The sequence below is a fragment of the Eptatretus burgeri genome, chromosome 1, assembly GCF_056783735.1.
Source record: "Eptatretus burgeri isolate ZD-2024b chromosome 1, Ebu_testis_v1, whole genome shotgun sequence".
In the NCBI taxonomy this organism is placed as follows: Eukaryota; Metazoa; Chordata; class Myxini; order Myxiniformes; family Myxinidae; genus Eptatretus; species Eptatretus burgeri.
The window spans coordinates 86,556,550-86,576,383 of NC_140961.1; the positions used below are offsets into that span (position 1 = coordinate 86,556,550).

At 42.2% G+C, this 19,834-nt stretch overlaps 1 protein-coding gene across 2 annotated transcripts in view; it reads right to left on the bottom strand.

Annotated features, from left to right (window-relative positions):
* The window catches only part of ABTB2 (ankyrin repeat and BTB domain containing 2), a 234,954-nt gene that overhangs the window by 94,013 nt on the left and 121,107 nt on the right, over positions 1-19,834 (bottom strand). For both annotated transcript variants that reach the window (XM_085890955.1, XM_085890947.1), the window contains exon 5: positions 10,055-10,207. In XM_085890955.1, coding sequence (XP_085747081.1) covers positions 10,055-10,207 — 153 coding nt within the window. The remainder of the gene's footprint in view (positions 1-10,054; positions 10,208-19,834) is intronic.

The window sequence follows — 19,834 nt, forward strand, 5'->3', positions numbered from 1 at the left end:
CTACTGATTCAGTTTGAGTAATCATAGGAGAGGGAAATCGGCATCAGCTGTTGCTGCATTTCAAAACATTGGCACAATGGGGCGCTAACGTTTCGCCTTTTACCAAAATGTATTTTCATTAGAAAATAACCCATCCTAAGGGAGAGGAGAGTTCAAATATGACTTTGTAATACCAGCTCCAAACAGGAGCAGCACTATGCCATACATATTTAAATAGAGAAATTTGGGGTTGTTCCCCCCACCATGAAACCCCAGGAATATGAATACTTTTTACACTTAAAACCTTCCCTTCTGTAGCCCGAATACAACCAGCAGTTTTCAACTCGTTCGGGAGTGCATAAATTACAACACACGCACGCACGCACGCACGCACGCACGCACGCACGCACACACACACACACACACACACACACACCTGGAGTCAATCACAGTCCATCACAATCTGAGATGATTACACAAAAACGTGTAAACATACCTTTTTGGAAAATCCATTTCATCCACAAGATTTAAAAGCTTTCCATTTGTTTTCAAATGGTTTCCATGAGCAAATTATAGTTTTCAATAACTGAAACATTTTACAAGAGGAAAACCATTTAAAATACTTCACTCACTCTCATTTATTCAAAAGCACACTATAAGGATCTATACCCTTTGTCATCCATGGAACCACACCGCACATCTTCCTCACCACACTCAACACATTAACACTTTTTGATATTAATAAATTGCATACAGGGATATTTATATACAAGAACATCAAGAAACTTCTTCCACAAGTCTTTTTATCTTACTTTACATGAGTCCATGATATCCACACTCATTTCATGAGATCACAAGATAACTTTTTTTTACTTTTTACTGACACATCATACTCTATTAGTACACTACGTTATTATGGGCCACGTCTTTGGAATAGTATTGTTGGAGCAGTAAAGGCACAGTCACCTGTGGGTCCGTTTAAGTCTTCTTATAACCGAAATTGGATCTCATATTATTAAAAAGTTTCCTTACTTACACATTGATTTGTTGTTGACTCTTGCAGGTCTTTGCCTTGTTGTTATGGGTCGCCGAAATAGGTGACCCTTATTGTCAGTAATTCTGTGTTTGTTTGGATGTTTGTTTGGATGTTTGTTCGTTTGTCATCAGCATAATTGGTTGGAAACTTGGGTGGATTTTGACCAAACTCGGGTGGTAGGTACATCTTATGACCTAGTGTTTTGGATATTGTGATGGTTGCTTGTGACGCTTTGGTTCCCTAGCAACAACCGAAAAACCTTCAAAATCAGTACCTTTCACGCGAAATCAATTCCGAAAGCCATTATCCCATGTAGGGTTATGAAATTTGGAACGAATGATCTAAAGGTGATGCTCTATCAAATATATTCCGTTTTTTGTGATATATGGAATACTTTACCCGCAGCACCCCCTACAATTAGGGTATGTGCGAAAATTGGCGAAAATTGAAGGCCCCCTCGCGACCAGGTGAATGCATCAATATGAATGAAACTTTGCAGGTTCATGGTACTCAATGAATACTACAACTTTGCCTCAGGACATATTGGCCGATTTCGCTTCGGTCAGGGGTCAAAGGTCAATTAGTGCAAAAATCGATAATATGCGAGAGCTGGAGGTGCCTTCGCGCCAAATGCTACTCCTCCTAGGGTTATGGTCGGATGGTCATGAAAATTCACACTAATCGTCTGGAATACATTGTGCACAAACAATCGAGCTGGATTTTCGATTTAAATCTTTGTTCACCCACAGCACCCCCTCGAACTTTGGGGATTTCCGATTTCAAACCGCATTTTCGGTACTTTTCATTCAAATGGATACCGAGTAGTTATCAGTTGATGGAACTGGATGAGATTTTATATGCATAATCTTAAGGTGATTCCCTATCCACTGTATGACATTCATTTTGCTCTCTATCTTATAGTTTCCATGCCCGGCGACCCATCGCCGCCTACCGGCTTGTTTCATTATTTTTCATCTGTTTATTCTTGTTATTCACAGTATCCTTGACCATTTTTCCTTAATTCTTTGTCATTCGTGAGTTTGGTCCAATTTATTGTTTGTCATTTATATTGTAAGTCCATAGGTCAGGTCAGGTATGGGAGCATGTGCCAGAACAGCGCGTCGCTGCGTCCACTTTCCGCCGGTACTCCAGGGGCCTCCGTCTGGCCATCCCCCAGGCAGATGCCAGGCCCATCCCCATCTCCTTGAGATGATGGTCAACCTGCTGCAACCATGAGGCACGTGGTCGGCCCACTGGCCTCCTCCACTCATGAGACTCCCTCGCTGAGAGAATCTGGTGAGCAGGATCAGCGTCAGGAAAACGAGCCACATGTCCATACAGCCGCAGCTGACGCTCACGGACTATGCAGGTAACAAATCTCATCCGAGTCTCTCTCAGCAACCGCTCGTTGGACACAAAATCCGACCAGCGATAGCCAAGGATTCTCCGAAGAGACCTGGTACCAAAGGAATTAAGTCTCCGTCTCAGATCCTTGGTCAAATTCCAAGTCTCGCACCCATAGAGCAAGACTGGAAGTACCAAGGACCTGAAGACTCGGACTTTCGTCCTCCCGCACAGGTACCGGCAGCGCCACACCCCATGATCCAGTGAATCCATGACTCCCCAGGCCCGACCCAGACGTCTATTGACCTCCGGCTCACAACCTGCGGAGACATGAATATCACTGCCAAGGTAAGTGAATCTATCCACGACCTCAACATCCTCACCACAAACAGACACAGACAGGACAGCAGCATCCAAGATGTCACCGAAAGCCTGGATCTTTGTTTTGACCCAAGAAATCCGTAATCCCAACGGCTCCGACTCCTCATTCAGCACCTCGAGGGCCCCCAAGAGGATGTCTAAAGTCTCCGCAAAGATGACTGCATCATCTGCAAAATCAAGGTCCGAGATCTTGACATTGCCAAACGATGCACCGCAACTTGATCTCTCCGACATCCTCCCAAAAATCCAGTCCATACAAGTGCTGAAAAGTGTGGGGGCAAGTACACATCCCTGACGAACTCCAGTAACAACTGGAAATAAGTCAGAGGCGGTACCACCACACTTCACAGCACTCTCAGTACCAGAGTAGAGTTCAGACATCAGATCGATCAGTTTCGGTGGCACCCCACGAAGACCAAGAATCCTCCAGAGGACATCCCGATTCACTGAATCGAACGCTTTACAGAGATCAACATAGGCTGCAAGCAGCCCCTGCCGAAACTCTCGTCTGCGTTCAGTGAGGACACGAAGAGCAAGGATACGGTCAATCGTTGACCTCTTTGGAGTAAAGCCTGACTGCTCTGGACGCTGGTGCTCAAGCAGATGGTGGCGAACCCTATCAAGAATTATCCGAGCAAAGACCTTGCCCGGCACTGAGAGCAGCGTCACCCCTCGGTAGTTGTTGCAGTCTTGGCGATCACCCTTCCCTTTCCAGAGAGGGACAACAAGGCCCCTCTTCCAGTCAGTTGGGATGATGCCTGTGTTCCAGGCAGAGCACAAAACTGCATGCAACGACGCGAGTGCAGCATTTCCACCAGCCTTGAGAAGTTCAGCATGGATGCCACAGATCCCTGGAGCTTTGCCCCGTTTCAACTGGTTCACCGCAGCCCGTGTTTCCACAAGCGATGGTGGACCACAGTTGATTCGAGGGTCAGCAACAGGGATTGTAACACCCTTGACGTCCAACTCGACAGCTGGGGGATCAGCCTGGTACAACCGCTCAAAGTAACCGGCCCAGCGGGCCTTCACTTCAGACTCCTCTGTCAAGAGCCTACCACTCTCTGCTCGAACTGCAGTGCTCCGAGGGATGGGCTTGGATGAACGTAATGCGCGAATTCCCCTGTAAGCGGGACGAGAATCACCTGTCCACAGGTGATGCTCTAGCCCCTCACAGATTCCTCGCACATAGGCCTCCTTGTCCACCCTCAGTGCACGTACAGTTTTACGCCTCAGCTCCCTGAACAGCTCAGCTCTGCCATTCAGCCTGGCCCTGCGACTCTGGTCAATGGTATCCAGTGTCCCTTGAGAGACAAAATTCTTCTTTGCCCTGCGGTGAACTCCAAGGCATCCACCGGCAACATCAAGGACGGTGGTCTTGAAGGTGCTCCACAACTCTTCAGGACCCCCCAAAGCACCCAGACCCCCCAAGTGTCCACTCAGCCTGTTCGCAAACTCCTCAGCTACTCTCTCATCCCTGATCTTGGCAACATCCAGCCTAGGCTGGGATGGTACCATTCTCCAGGATTTAAGGTGCAGCTTTAGAGTTGCTACAACAAGCCTGTGGTCAGTATTGAGGAACTGAGCACTCCGGTAGACCCTGCAGTTCTGGATCATCCTCCAACGACCGTCAATGAGGACATGGTCAATCTCCTTTGCCACACCGCCAGCGTTGGAATACCAAGTCCAGCGATGAGCTTGCGGGCGCTGAAACCATGAACCAGCCACCCTAAGTCCATGACTTCTTGCAAAGTCAAGGAACTTAGTGCTATTCTGGTTCATAGTTCCTGACCCATGGGGACCAACACACACCTCATAACCATCCCTATCAGTTCCAGTCGATGCATTGAAATCCCCCAAGACTAGAAGTGTATCTCGTCTGGGGCACTGATCAACCACAGACTCGAGTGTGGCGTAGAATGCATCCTTCACGGTAAGATCACTCGCCTCAGTCGGAGCATAAATAGAGACCAGGGAAATGACACCTAAGGAGTGACGAATCCTTAATCTCATAATACGCTCGTTGACCGGTGTTACCTCAATTATCATTGGGGTCAGCTTATTGGACACAGCTACAGCAACTCCTTGGGTATGGTAACCATCAGAGCGACCAGACCAATAGTAGGTGTAACCATCCACCATTATCTCGCCGCAATCCGGTCTCCGAACCTCAGAGAGAGCTGCAATCCCGATGTCCAAACGCTTGAGCTCAGATGATAACAGAGACAGGTGATCATCCTCTCTTAGGGATAGGACATTCCAGGCACCCACCCGAAGGGACCGCCTCAGGTTAACCCAAGGAGACCGCCGTCTGGTGGACGACACCTCAGCACCACTCTGACACACTCTCCCGCAATCTGACCCTGGGATGTTACCCCGTGGTTTCCCTCCTATCAAAGATTGGGGGTCCCGAAGGCTTTGCCCCAATCCCATCATCCGGTGAGCTGCCCTGCGAAGGGAAGCTGCACAGGAGGTACTCCCACGGAGTGGGTTTTCAGATTTTTTTGCGTTTTTGCGTTTTGCGGAATGAAGCGTTTTACGGTGGCTGGAGTGCAAATCCTGCCACCAACCTCCTAATAAGAAGTGACCCAACTGCAGGAGGACGTCCGCAGACACAGTTGGGCACTAGATATGGATGGCCGTTGGCTCACAAGGAGCTCCTCCGCCCTTTGACAGGTTTTGTTTTTAATCCTGCTGGGTGTCCATATCCAAACACCCTCCTCACCAGAAAACCTGGTGGGGGAGACGGTTTAGTCGCCGACAACCCGACCATGGAACAGGTTAGTACAGGTTTACATGGTACCTGTAGCAGGTCACAGATCGAACCTGACCTGACAAGAACCTAAGTCCATAGACATATCAATATAAGTCTCGGCTTCTGAATATGCATCCATATTTGCCTCTGAATGTGTTATTTTGATCGTATCCTTCTGAGTTTACCAAGTTCCTGAAGTATTACTTTCACACGTTTTTATTTTACTGTATTTATATTGGCAACTATGGGAAGAAGTGTTTTTTGAAATTTAAATTTTGAAATAAGAAATGATGAATTCTTTCAATAATAAAAACATGAAGGGCTAAAAACGATATATAACATGATATCTCAAAAGGTTGTTGATGTATTCAGACGAAACTGGGTAGACAGGTTGGGTGTGTGACAAGGCCAAATTGATTCAATTTTGGTGAAGATCCAAATCTGGATCCGGTCTATCAGTGGGATACAAAACGTAAAATGTTCAGTCTGATGGAGGTATGCACTCCACTGAGTGCCATTCTAATTTGGGTAGCGTTAATGATGTAGAAATGACTGTGGGTGAGGCTATGGTATAAAATATAATGGCGTTGCATCACCTGCTTGAATGCCTGGAGGGAAGAGTGGGATTGAACAATCTCAGGTCGTGGTTCCACAAATGGGATGAAAGCAAAAAAATAACAGAAAAAAAGAAATAAGATGTGCAGTGAGGCAGGATTTGAGGAGTTGATTTGCAAGGGGTTATTATGAGAACTTGTGCATCTTTGAGTTTCTTGGGAGGTTCTGAGTGCAGTGAGAGCAGAGACAGCTAGACTGCAGGAGAGGCAGTAGAAGACAGAAAAGCCATTGAACTGTCTGCGATACGAGAGCAACAGACCTTATACATTGGCTTAATTATGAAATATTCCAATAATGTTGAAAGCTTTAGACAAACAGAGAGACAAATCTGATGCTGAAGTGTCATCTCATAGGGGAGAGTCATACTCTATTGAGCTATGGATAAAGACCTTGAAGGCTCTGACTAGTTCTAAGTTTTCCAGGAATGATGGAGCATGTCCAGTCTTCAGTTGTCTGAGGCCACCGTTTTTTTGTGGTTGGCCCAGGAGAGGCAATTTCTTAAGGTGAGGTCTAGACTCTAGAGCTTCAAGAGACAGAACATCTTCTCGTGACTGCCATGGAAATTGACATGTGGGTTAATTTGATGATACTTCTGGAAAGACAGGCAGAGACAGTGAGGATTGCAAAGACTGAAACATGTTACAGTTATCAAATGAGCATATAGTCAATTCCATATCTGCAGAGTGACACTGAATCTAGTGTCTGTCCATCAGTTAGATGGGGGTTTTGTAACATATAATGCGGAGTCATCTGCATAATTGAAGAGAGATTTATCATTAGCTTTGGAGAGGTTGTTGATGTAGATGAGGGACAATGCTGGGCCCAACATAGTGTCTTTGGGACACTCCAGCCAATAGTGTCTTGGGGGCACTCCAGCCTCCTGGAAGAGTAGCGGAAAGTGTTCCGTTTCATGCTATCCGGAACAATCTCCATCCTATTCATTGCACTTCCTCCAACCATCAACCAATTTTTTAATCCTCTCACAGAAGCCTTCCTTCTGAAGTGTTATGAACATGGTGAATGAAACAGTATTGACCTCTTCTTGGGATTCAAGTCATCTTCCCCCAAGCTCATTTTTCATTTTGAGAAATAGGCAGAAGTCACGTGGATTTCAACCTGGTGAATATGGTGGATAAGGAAAAAATATTCCATTCCTAGGAATCTAACATGTCACAAATATCGAGTTTTGCATGTCATGCAGCAATGTAATGAAGGAGGATGGCATTGCTCGGAAGAGCTGGACACTTCTTGCACACAGTCCACAGGTCTCACACGAACATGCAAGACAATATCGTAGAAGTCCATTTTAAGGGTAACGCAATGTGGAACTTCTCAGTTTAGCAACATTCAAATGTGGCAATGTGTTTGCAAAAACGAAAGGTGAAGCATCCTGGTGCTCTCTTTGTCGGCATGAAGATTTTTTTTATAGATGTGGAAAAGATAGCTCTTTCCACTCTGCTGAACGAGATTTCAGTTTTGCCTTGTCCTTACAGCACGAGGTTGTGTTTCCAGTAAATTGCATGTTCCGAGAAAGTGTAGCTTTCTGACCACGATCCTTATGACTACTCTTAGTAATCCCACCTCATGAAAACGTTGAAGATACTGTCGATGTAAAACAAGGATATGGTGGTGGTTTCATATCAAGGACACTGGATTAGCATCTTGGAAGTTGAAAGTTCAAATCCAACAGGGGAGTATTATTAAGAATTGGAATTATCAACTTCAGAGTTTAGTTTGTTTCAAAAATGTTATCATGTCATAACCGCGATGTCGGTTAAAAGTTAGCTGGCTTGTTAACAAGCTACAGGGTGGGGATAATCTGCTTACTTCCACTGGTGTGGTTGATAGAGGACACAAGTCCATTCATTTTGGCTTCTCTTTTTTAATGCTTTCTTTGCAGAAGATTATTCTGAGAAACTATTGGTCCTACCTTTCTTCTGTACATTCCACTTCAAATAGCTGGTTCAGTTTTTACTCTTATGTGACATCCATGGATGACACACCACACACACACACACACATTGATGAATCACCGTGACTTCGAGACACCAGGATGACAATTTATAGATTGGCTGAGATTCAAACCCAGGCTATACAGCACAGAGGTGAGTGTGCATAGCTCGAGGATATTCTGCCAGTCGAGCTATTAGAAACATTGACAACAGCACTGTGACAAAGGTACAAACTCAAGCAATCAAAAAAAAAAATTGTTGTTTTTTTCTTTTTTCTTTTACACACTTTACACACAAATGACATGTAAAACTATTGGTTGCAACACAATTATTTGCAGCTGTGCAGTAAATAATGTTGCTGCTGAGTTTGTCGGCTCTTTGGTAAATGTAATTCGGAAACGGCAAGATTTTAAAAGTTCCCTTCCAACAAAAACACGTGCTTTCGGTCAATAAACGTGTGAAACCCCACCGTGCCCCCCACCCCCACCCTCCCATCCTTTCCAATGGGGAGTGTGTGTGTGTGTGTGTGTGTGTGTGTGTGTGTGTGTGTGTGTGTGTGTGTGTGTGTGTGTGTGTGTGTGTGTGTGTGTGTGTGTGTGTGTGTGTGTGTGTGTGTATATATATATATATATATATATATATATATATATATATATATATACATACATATTTCTATATATATATATATACATACATATTTCTATATATATATATATATATATACATACATATATATATATATATATATATATATATATATATATATATATATATATATATATATGTATGGGAGGGTATATATATTTTTATATATATATATATATATATATATATATATATATATATATATATATATATATATATATATATATATATAATTTTCCTTTCACACAGAGCACTTGTCATCATTTGGCTAAAACTTTGAAGATGCAACTTCATTTCTACATATGAAACTTGCGAATATGAAAGGGAGTATGGTTTTTGTGGATGTGAAAATAAAGAAAGTGGAAACAATTGAATGAATATTTGCATTGCTTTTCAAAGTGACACGAGGATGCAGAAATTTCAGGCTGAGATGTGTGGTGAGAAAAGCAAGGGGATGGAGACATGGAAAGACTTCTGCACATGCATATGCAATAATAATGAAATGAAATTTTTCATTTTGAATTTGAAAACAATAAAGGGAAGAATGAGGTAAGCAAGGTGACATGGCAGAACATGTACAACAACCCAATCATTAGATGAGAGACAGTGAATATCGAAAAGTTTACATTGGCTGAAATTACACCCATCCGCAGCTTTTTATCAACCCACTTCTTCTTCCTGGTTACTTCAATTCATGAATCCGAGATGATTAAAAAAAAAAATTGATCTCAATTATGTGCTTCCTGTTTGGTTGGTGGATTCTCATGAATGGAAATTATTTGTGTGAAATTCGATGCTTCTGCTCATTCTTTGACAACATTGTCACATGTACGCCCCCACATCATGAAACCACCCTCCAACCTTCAGAAATATTCACTCCCATCACCGCCAACTACACCATCTCTCTGCTAGCTATAACCCAGTTCTGTCTCACTGTGCAACCGTTTAGACTCCAGTACTGTTTCTCTTCGACAAATACTGCAGGTACAAATAGCCGCATGGGCCAAGCCTGTAAAATGAAGCGCTGTCTTTAGACAAGGTGTTGCACAGGATTAAGATCAACTTAATTTGTTTTGTAATTTTGTCATCTGCAATATAGTGGTTATTTTGTTTGAAATAAAGACATTATTTTTGTTTCTGGTCATTGTGGAATCATCTGTACTCTGTGCTGCATTGGCCTCTGAGATGCTTGACTAGTCAAGTTAATAATGATCTGTTCAGTCAGGGTCATTCTCCCCAACTAGTGGGCTTGTCTTCACTGTTCCCTCCGAAGGAGGTGTGGCTTAGCCTTCCAACACTCAATGGTTCATTGAGACCCTTGATCATATGACAATATATCAATAAGCAAACCTGAGTCCACGTGGCTCACAGTCGACACCTGGCAGAAAAAGGCGTACAGCTTGACGTACGTCATTGCTGTCGACAGCAACACTGTGCCGGAACTCAGCATGCGCCATGGCGACTCGCATCCACTCCACGAGTGGTGGCAGTACAAGAAATGGCCTGTGGGGGAAAAAAAACAAAAACGGACATGTAGAACGTGTGTACAATAGGTCCAATTAAGTGTGTGAGGATATGAAACCTGTGCATTTACAACATTTTTACAAAGCAGCTGAGATGTAAATACATGGGACTGTTAGAATACTACAAAAAGAAGACACGAACAGAAAAAAAAAATGTCTGGTGTAATTTTGGAATAAAAAGTTTTTTGTATTTTGAAAAGCAAAAACCTCATATGGTGGTATGGTTATTTAGTTTAGAAACTCTTGGAGATGAAACTAGTGCCCAAGTTATCGCTGGCACCCTGGCCAAATTCCAAATTCCTGCCCTACGCTTCGTCGAACGTCAGGCCTGGCCAGCTGCTTTGTAAAATACTTCGGCCAAGCGTCCTTCCGGCCAATCCCACATCGACGTGGGTATAATTGTGGTCGTTAGAGAAGACTCCTGGAGATGCAACTGAGTAAAAGTGACAATTATCGAATGACAACCGGAAATGTTTCCATAATAAATGGTGCTGCATTGTTGAGCATATCTTCCTCCATTCACAGTATGTATTCATGCTGGAGTTAAATTCTGTGGAAATTGCCAGATTGACTAAACAGTGATTTTCAGAGTTCAATCCTCGATATATGTGTAATGAGAATTAACTTTTAGAAATACTGGTAAATATGACTGTTGGGAAAATTTGAAGAGTTATATGGAAAATATACTGAACCTGGTTTGTAAGTGTCCGTTCAAACCATGTCTCCCTGTATCCATATTCTTCTCAGTTGTCTATATGCTTCCAGGTTCCTTCCTCGATTTATTTTGCTCTTGCACATGATCTCTGATACATGTTTAAAAAGCTAAATATACCATCCATGTATCTCCACATGAATGATATCCATTTATATCTACATTTAAAAGCCCTGACCAAACTACAGGACCTGCATGACTCAAAGGAAACAGCACAAGGATGTAAACAATCCTGAAAGTGGAATTTTGTGAAAAGCTTTACCTTGGTGAAGAATGATCTAACTAGAAAGCATCTGAAAATGCAAAGCCCATCCATGGCTTTATATTCAGACTTCTTATTCTTCCGTATGCTAAAGATAATGAAAACAGGTAAAAAAAAAAAAATACAAAACATTTGATTATTTTAGGTGACTTGACCTTTTGACCTCAAAAGTTATAGGCTTCAGTGACCCAATCTGCAAACCCTGCTCAAATTTCAAGTCAATCAGATGAAAATTGATTATTTTAGGCAACCTTGACCTTTTGCTCTAAAAAAAAACAAAAAAAAAAACAATCAGCTTCTAGCTTTTGATTGGTGAACCAATAAAGTGATGCAATATGCACATTCTTAAAATTTCAGGGCAATCAGATGAAAATTGACGATTTTTGGCAAACTTGACCTTTGACCTTTTGATATAAAAAAAACAATCAGCTTCTGGCTTTTGATTGGTGCCCCAATTCAGTGATGCAATATGCAGATTCTAAAAAATTCAGGTCAATTGGATTAAAAGTGATGACTTTATGCGATGATGACCTTTGACGTTTTGACCTTAAAAAGAACAAAGAAAAAAAACATTTATTCTTTGAATTCTCAAAATAAAGCTTTGTTGAAAATTTGACGCCAAAAGCTCAAAACGTTACAGCCCGGACACACCCGGACACACACACACACACACACACACACACACACACACACACACACACACACACACACACACACACACACACACACACACACACAATTGCAAATCCCCATCTCCCACTTCGTTATTTACATGAAGTAACCACCATTATCAGAGTACCTCTAAGCATTTATTTCAAAAGTTGATATCCACATTCTTTCAATCAACTCTTCCTTAGATATCGCTTTGGAAGTGATCAGCCAATGAAGATTTGCTATTAAGCAAGATTAGTTCAAGAATGAAAAAGATGGTGATACACATGTAAATTTGCGAAGTCTCTACTCGGCTGAACCTCACAACGGTACAGGCAATCCATTGTTCTGTACGCAACGTATGCATCAACGGATTTTTTCTCGACGATATGTATCTGTGGGAAAAATGATATTAAGCTGCAAAACTCAACTGCCATCATTGCTTGTTGGAGGAAGCGGAATAATTAACAATTATTTACAATGGGCAGTAGAACAATCATCTTATTTAAAGAAGCTATGCAACAATTTCTTAAAGGAAAGGAAAAGAAAAAAAAAAAAAAAAACCTCGTCACATCTACATCCTCACTATTGAGTCAGTATTCCATAACTTGAGCCTGGCTTGTCAAAAAGGAAACAGCAGCGAACTCAAAGCCGACACAGAGGCCTTCTCTGTCTCAGCTTGCATTCAGGCCCACTGCGGTGATCGTTGACAGCTTCAACAGATCCCCCGGTTTGAACACGGTGCAAGCAAATCTAATCTCAAAACCGTTAGTGTGCGTGCTCACTGCTTGCATGCCAAGCGGAATCATGGGGCTCATTGCCTAAACCAAACCCAAGGCAATGCAAATATCACAACACACTTCTTTGTTCAGGAGGAACATCTGCAGAGCAGTATCCGGGCCATGAAGACTGTGGGATGTAGCATCTGTGGGGAGGGCTGGAAAGTTTGCAGCAGTTTTAATTTTAGCTTCCGACTGTCATATCCACTCCCCGATGATTTTCCCATGCGTGGGCTCACTCCATTGGGAATCATTTGAGCTGCTACTATTGGCAGGCGTGATCGCTGTGGTGCTGTTTCTCTAACTCTGGGGATGCATAATTAGTTTGCAATGGATACTGGGAAGCAATATGATTTGCCTCACATTCTGTCAGGGCCTTTTCAGGCATTCATATTCTTGATCAGTTGCTAGTATTTATGGAAATCAATTTACATCATATTGTTGTGTCTTCCTTGTCAGCACCTTTCATGATGTTTCATGAAAGGTTCTGACAAGGAAGATGTAAAAGCAATGTTTTAATGATGTTTCATTCAACACTATACACTGTGCCTTCGTTTCCAACTCTCATGTACGTTTGAACGTGGGTATGGTGAGCTTCACTTGCCTCTTGGTAATGAATGATGCAAACGAAGTGAAATTTTGTCAAAACGCACAGGAGTGTAATTATACAATGAGTGGATGAAAGATCAATTCTTACACCGATATCATCAACAAACCCAAGGTGCATACCCTCAACGACACGTTAATTCAGTTAAGGTGATTTACTCCTTACTCTCTGTCAAGCTGGATTAAGCAACCCAACATGCTCCTGACAAACAAACCATTAAATACACTACTGCCGACGCTATGTGAGGTGCAGTAAAAAGTACATCCACAGCTAAACCAACTGATTGGAACAAACTTTCAGAATACTCAGTTTCATTAGAAAAGATCCAATAATTCACTCGCAGATTAATAACATGATGCTTACCATTTCGGTTCGGAAATTTAGGTTCCAGAAATCAAATGCAAAACGTGCAAAACTTCTGAACTGACCTGTTAGACTTCCTTAAAGGCCTGGTCACACCTTGACGTTTTAGCCAGCGATGGCAACGTATTAAAATGTATGTAAAACGCTGGCTTACGTTGAACTTTTGATGTTTTTTTTTTTAAGATTTGGACGTATTCATAGCGACTTGGTCTTATGTATAACGCATTGGTAACGGACACAGAACGTTTCGTTGTGTTATAGATAACTTATACCAACGAATGCTGAACCTGTTGTCGGCCTACACAACCGATGCCCAACGATAGTCTAACTTAGGCATAGCGCGTTGCACGCATCGCCGACGATGTCGTGACATAGCCTATTAAAAGGCTGACGCACAACGATTCGAATCATAACTGCCGTAGAAATTGAAGTGACAACATCGCGGTCACACCTTGGCGATCTCGCCAGCGTATGCCGACCTAAGAAAAATGTGTCTAAAACGTTGGGGCACGTCAAATACGGTATGAGTAAGTTTGGTATACGTGAGTAGAACGCTAACGTACGCTATCATACGTCGTAGTAAGTAGAGTACGTCAAGAAAATGAAAACATGTTCAAAATTTTTGGACGTACTCGGCGTATGACACACGTTCCGCATGCGATGGGGATAAGTTTTGCACACGATATGTGGACGCTTACACACGTCCACAAACGCTACTTATAAGATACTCATAAGTCGAAACACGTCGCGGTAATGTCTTTTTTACGCGAAACTTATTTCTAACTTATGTTTGACGTGCTTTGAACCAATTCTTTACGTAGTCCCAACACACATCGACGTATGTAGACGTATTCCAATGACATCTTCTGGTCGACAAAAAAAAATAAATGAACGTGTTTCTAGCTTACAACTGCCATATAAAGCCGTGTTCCCAGCGGTTTTGGGAATTGGTATATAAAAATGGTGTTCATAAAAGGGGAACCCAACAGGGTTTTCGAGTCCTTTTTGAGTCGATGTCCATGTCAGCAGTAACAGTATCAGTATCAGTATCAGTATCAGTATTAGTATTAGTATTAGCAGTAGTTTGTTCATGTTGGCAGTATTAGGTGAGTGTGAGGGGGAGGGTGTGGGTTATGATGGATCGTCCTTGCGTCCGCGTGTCCACGGGTAGGAGACATCTTTTCACCATTGTTCGAAGTTCTTCGCGGCTAATTTTTTATGGGGCTTTTCAACAATGAGCTATAGCTTGTTTCTACGATTTAGGTCTATCATAACGGGTTGGACAAATGCACAATGAACTAATAATGTGCATAGAGCGCTTCGATAAATTATAGATACGGTATACCAACGAATAATTATCGTGTAGCCGGCGTTCACAAACTATGCCCAACGATAGCCTAACTTATCCATATCGTGCGGCAGTTTATCTTTGCCGGTGACGTGGGGTTTGCTATTCATAGGCTGCCACTCAACGATTTAAATGGCTGCATCTCCACTATTGAAAGTAGACGCTTGCGCTCAACAATTGGATTTTTTTTACACTCAACGACTTTTAAACGGTACCACTCAGCTATTTTCATTGTTTACAATGAACGATTTAAATTGCTGTCACTCGCCTTTGTTTTTTGACGCTGGGGTTTGGAAATTTGAAGCGTTTCTTCTGAACGTGTTAAAACGCTCAAACTCGACTATTTTAAATAGACGCTGCCGATGGACAATTGGAATCATAGCCAAGCTAGACATCGAAGTGTGAACATCCTCGTCATGCTGAAGAAAAGTTTGAAGAATGCTGCAAATAAGTGTCCTGGCCGTGGCCGTGGACGCTGACACAAGGACGATCCATTATACCAACGTCTTTCAGCCTATGAGTAACTTAAAAGTAACGTCTGTCGATGTGTGGCAACGATCGCGTAACGTGCCAACAACACGTTAATCATAGGTTAGAAATAAGTTTCGGGTACGCTAAACATTACCTCGGCGTGTCTAACCTTATGATTAACTTACAAGTAGCATGTGTTGACGTCTGTCAACGATCGCAGACCGTGCATACAACTTGTGGCCAGCGTAGCGGAACGTGTGAGTCATACGCCGGCATACGTCGTGAAATTTCAAGCATGAAAAAATTTGAGGACAACGAAAAAGTACAACGTTTGAAGCCAACGCACAACGACGTATGGCAGTGTTTTTCAGCGTGCTGTCAATGTTATCAAAACTTACCCATAACGTATTCAACGTGTGCTAGCGTTTTAGAAAAAAAATTCAAAAATCGGCATACGTTGGCTAAAACGTCAAGGTGTGACCGGGCCTTAAGGCTCTCTCACGCCTTGACGATTTAGCCAGCGTATGCCTGACGTAGGCAAAATTTGCCTAAAACGCCGGCACACGTCAAATACATTATGGGTAAGTTTGGATACGTTAAGAGCACGCTGGCATAAGTCATAACATGCTGCCATACGTCTTTGTATGCTGGCATACGTCGTAGTACGCCGAGGTGTTAGACAAATTTTCCATGCTTGAAATTTTTCGACGTATGCCAGCGTATGACTCACACGTTCCGCATAACGCTGGCCATAAGTTGTAGGCACGTTACGCGATCGTTGACACATGTCGACACACATTACTTGTAAGGTACTCATAAGTTGAAACATGTCGAGGTAATGTTTAGCGTCAGTGTTCCAGACTCCCTGTTTTTTTTGTCTTCGTCGGTATGACGGTGATGTTGACACTTCGATTTCTAGTGCGGTTATAATATAATATAATTAATAGGCTTCCGCTCAACGATTTAAATCATAACCGCACGAGAAATCGAAGTGTCAACATCACCGTCATACCAAAGAAGAAAAAAAAAAAAAAACAGGGAGTCTGGAACACTGAAGCTAAACATTACCTCGACGTGTTTCGACTTATGAGTAACATACAAGTAACGCATGTCGACGTGTGTCAACGATCGCGTAGCGTGCCTACAACTTATGGCCAGCATATGCGGAGCGTGTGTTGTACGTCGAGTACGTCGAGAAATTTTCAACATGCTAAAAATTTCTCGACGTACTCGGCGTATGACGACTTATGCCAGAAAACTACGACGTATGCCAGCGTACTCTTAATGTTTGCAAAACTTACCCATAACGTATTCTACGTGTGCCAGCTTGGTTCGGCAAATTTTTCATACATCGGCATACGCTGGCTAAAACGTCAAGGTGTGACAGCGGCTTCACACTTCGATGTCTAGTGCGGTTATGATTTGAATCGTCGAGCCGCAGCCTATTAATAGCCTACGCCACGTGATCGTCGGCGATAAGCTGCCGCGCGCTATGCATAAGTTAGACTATCGTTGGGCATAGGTTGTGAACGCCAACAACACGCTCAGCATTCATTGGTATAAGTTATCGATATGTGATCAAAACGTTCTGTGTACGTTACTACTACATTATGCATACGTCCAACACGTTATTATACGCCCAAAACTTAAAAAAAAACATCAATAGTTCAGCGTACGCCAGCGTTTTACATACATTTTTAGATCTTACCATACGCTGGCTAAAACGTCAAGGTGTGACAGCCCCTTTACTAATTACATATACTTGTTTATGAGAAAAACTAATCTGAAAACATTGGTATTTCTTGCACTTATGTACATGTTGGTGTTTCTTGAACATGTTGAACATCCTCATACCGACAAAATCCTGCAGCCAATTAACAAAAATTATCATTTTCTCACAGCACATTTTACTGATGATAGCAAGGTCATTTCAATCTAAGACGATGATATAAAAAAATTTTCATCGATCATGAAAAAGCTTCAAATTTGAAGCCAGGAAGATAGGACAGAGACAAACTTTGAGGCATGAACCATATTATGATTGCACAGTGATTATGATGACCAGGGATGAGTATAAATTCCTAACCATTAACCAGAAGCTTCACAATGGCAAGCCAATTACTCATGTGAGGTATTGTGAGAATGAGCAGGTCAAATTGATGTAGCATTCACAAGTTGTTTACATTTTGGATGTCAGCATCCTATATGCTTACAGTTTAACAACTACAATGGCACTCAGGAGAGCGCATACCCCCGACAGGCTGAACGGCTTATGTATTGTACCCCACTGATGGGCCGGATCTGAATCCAGACCTAAACCAAAATCTAATCAGCTTGTTCTTATCACCTACCCAACTCATCCACAAAGTTTCTTGCGAATCCATCCACAGCATTTTGAAATATCGTGCTATATATTGTTTTTGGCCCCATCTCTCAATGGTGGAGAACCACTTTAAAAATTCTCGGATCTGGATCCGAATCCGGATCTTCACCAGAATTGAAACAATTCGTTATTGTCGCACACCCATTCAAACCACCGAGTTTCGTCCAAATCTGTCCTTAACTTTTTGAGATATCGTGCTAAATATCGTTTTTGGCCATATCTCTCAATGGTGAAGAATCATTTTTTGAAAAACTCTAGTGTTTGGATCCAGATATTCACTGAAATGTTATAAATTTGTCCTCGTCACACATGCAACATGTTCACCAAATTACATCAAATTCATCCACAACTTTTTGAGATACCCTGCTCACAAACAGACAGGCAGACAGACGGACGGTGGTGAAAACACAACCTTCGCCCAACTTCGGTGGCGAAGTTAATAAACCATGAGCAGAAATGATAAATAAGTCAAGGTTTAACAATAAAACAAACAAATGAGAATACAGTATCTTCCTGAATCACATTTCTTGAACAGATTATCTAAAATGTTTTGCACACATTCTCTGCATATGATTTTTTAAAAACAGGAAAACATTAGGATGTAGGTTGTACCTAACCTAAGATCCATTAGCTTAAAAAAAAAACAAACAAAGAAAAAATCCTCCACATGCTTGTCTAATCCAATTAATTTCAGGAAAGTATTTGGGAATATAAATTGTAAAATTCCCTCCAATGTTTGCCAACGATCTACAAAGGCTTGGCACAATAATCAGAACGCAGCGGAATGCCGTTTTATTTTATTGAAAGGGAAAGGCATTTCCTGTCTCTCCTTGTCAGCTGATACTATTTTTGGGAGGTCTCAGGAGGGCTGCGGGGTGAGAAGAGCTAGAAACACTCCTTCATTCTACGTGAGGGGTCAATGGAGCACTGTATTGCCAGCCACTGCCTGCTCACGCCAGCAATGTGGGTACAGGTTGGGTGAAAAGACAGGCTACAGCGGGTACGCTATACCCATTAGCTCGACCATGATGAGATATTTTGCACTAAATGCCATCTAAGATTGTTTGTTTAAGATGAGGCCACAATAGCAACAACAACAAAAACAACAACAAAAAATAATCGACCACTGAACAGCACTGCAGATTGTATGACGTTGAATTGTGTCAGGTGATCTTATGCGATCGAGCAGTGTCCGTAGGCGAGTGAGTTGGTGAGTCAGTCAGGCATTCGGTAAACCCAAGTCATTATCGCTTGAACTAAACATACAACTTTGATGAAACTTGGCTACAAGCTTCATATCTGATGCCTAACAAAGGTGTATTGACTGCATCAAAATCTATACTCATTAGGGGGCTCTTCGGGGGTTTTTTGACCCCCCCCCCAAAAATAGGTATTTGCTTTCTTCTCCAAAACTACATCCACAATTTCAATGAAACTTGACCACAACCTTCATCTCCCATAATGTAATGAAGTGTATCGACCGCATCAAAATCTGCCTCATTAAGGGGTCTACAGGGGTTGGGGAAGTTTTAACCCTCCAAAATATATTAGCTCTCTTCTCCGAAATTACACACATGACTTTGATGAAACTTGACCGCAACATTCATCACCCATGATGAACCAAATTTTAATGACCACATCAAAATCTGCGCTTATTTAGGGGATCTACATAGGGGGTTATGACCCTCCCAAAATAGATATTTGCTCTCTTCTCCGAAACTACACACACAACTTCGATGAAACTTGACCACAACCTTCATCACCCATGATGTACCAAAGTTTGTTCTTGGCATTAAAAAATAACAATAATAATAAAAAAAAAAAATCAGGGTCGAAGGGGATCTGTGGGCAGTATGAGTGACTGATGCTCCTGATCGAGGTGAGCTTCAGGATGCGCGGTCCTATTTTTAGTTTTAATTGGACATAAAAGTTCGTCCATCTCCATTCTTTCATAGTCCCTCACAAAACAATGAATGAGCGAACACCTTTCCTGAGAAAGAGGAAACTTGGTCTTGTTATTCGTGAGTTTAA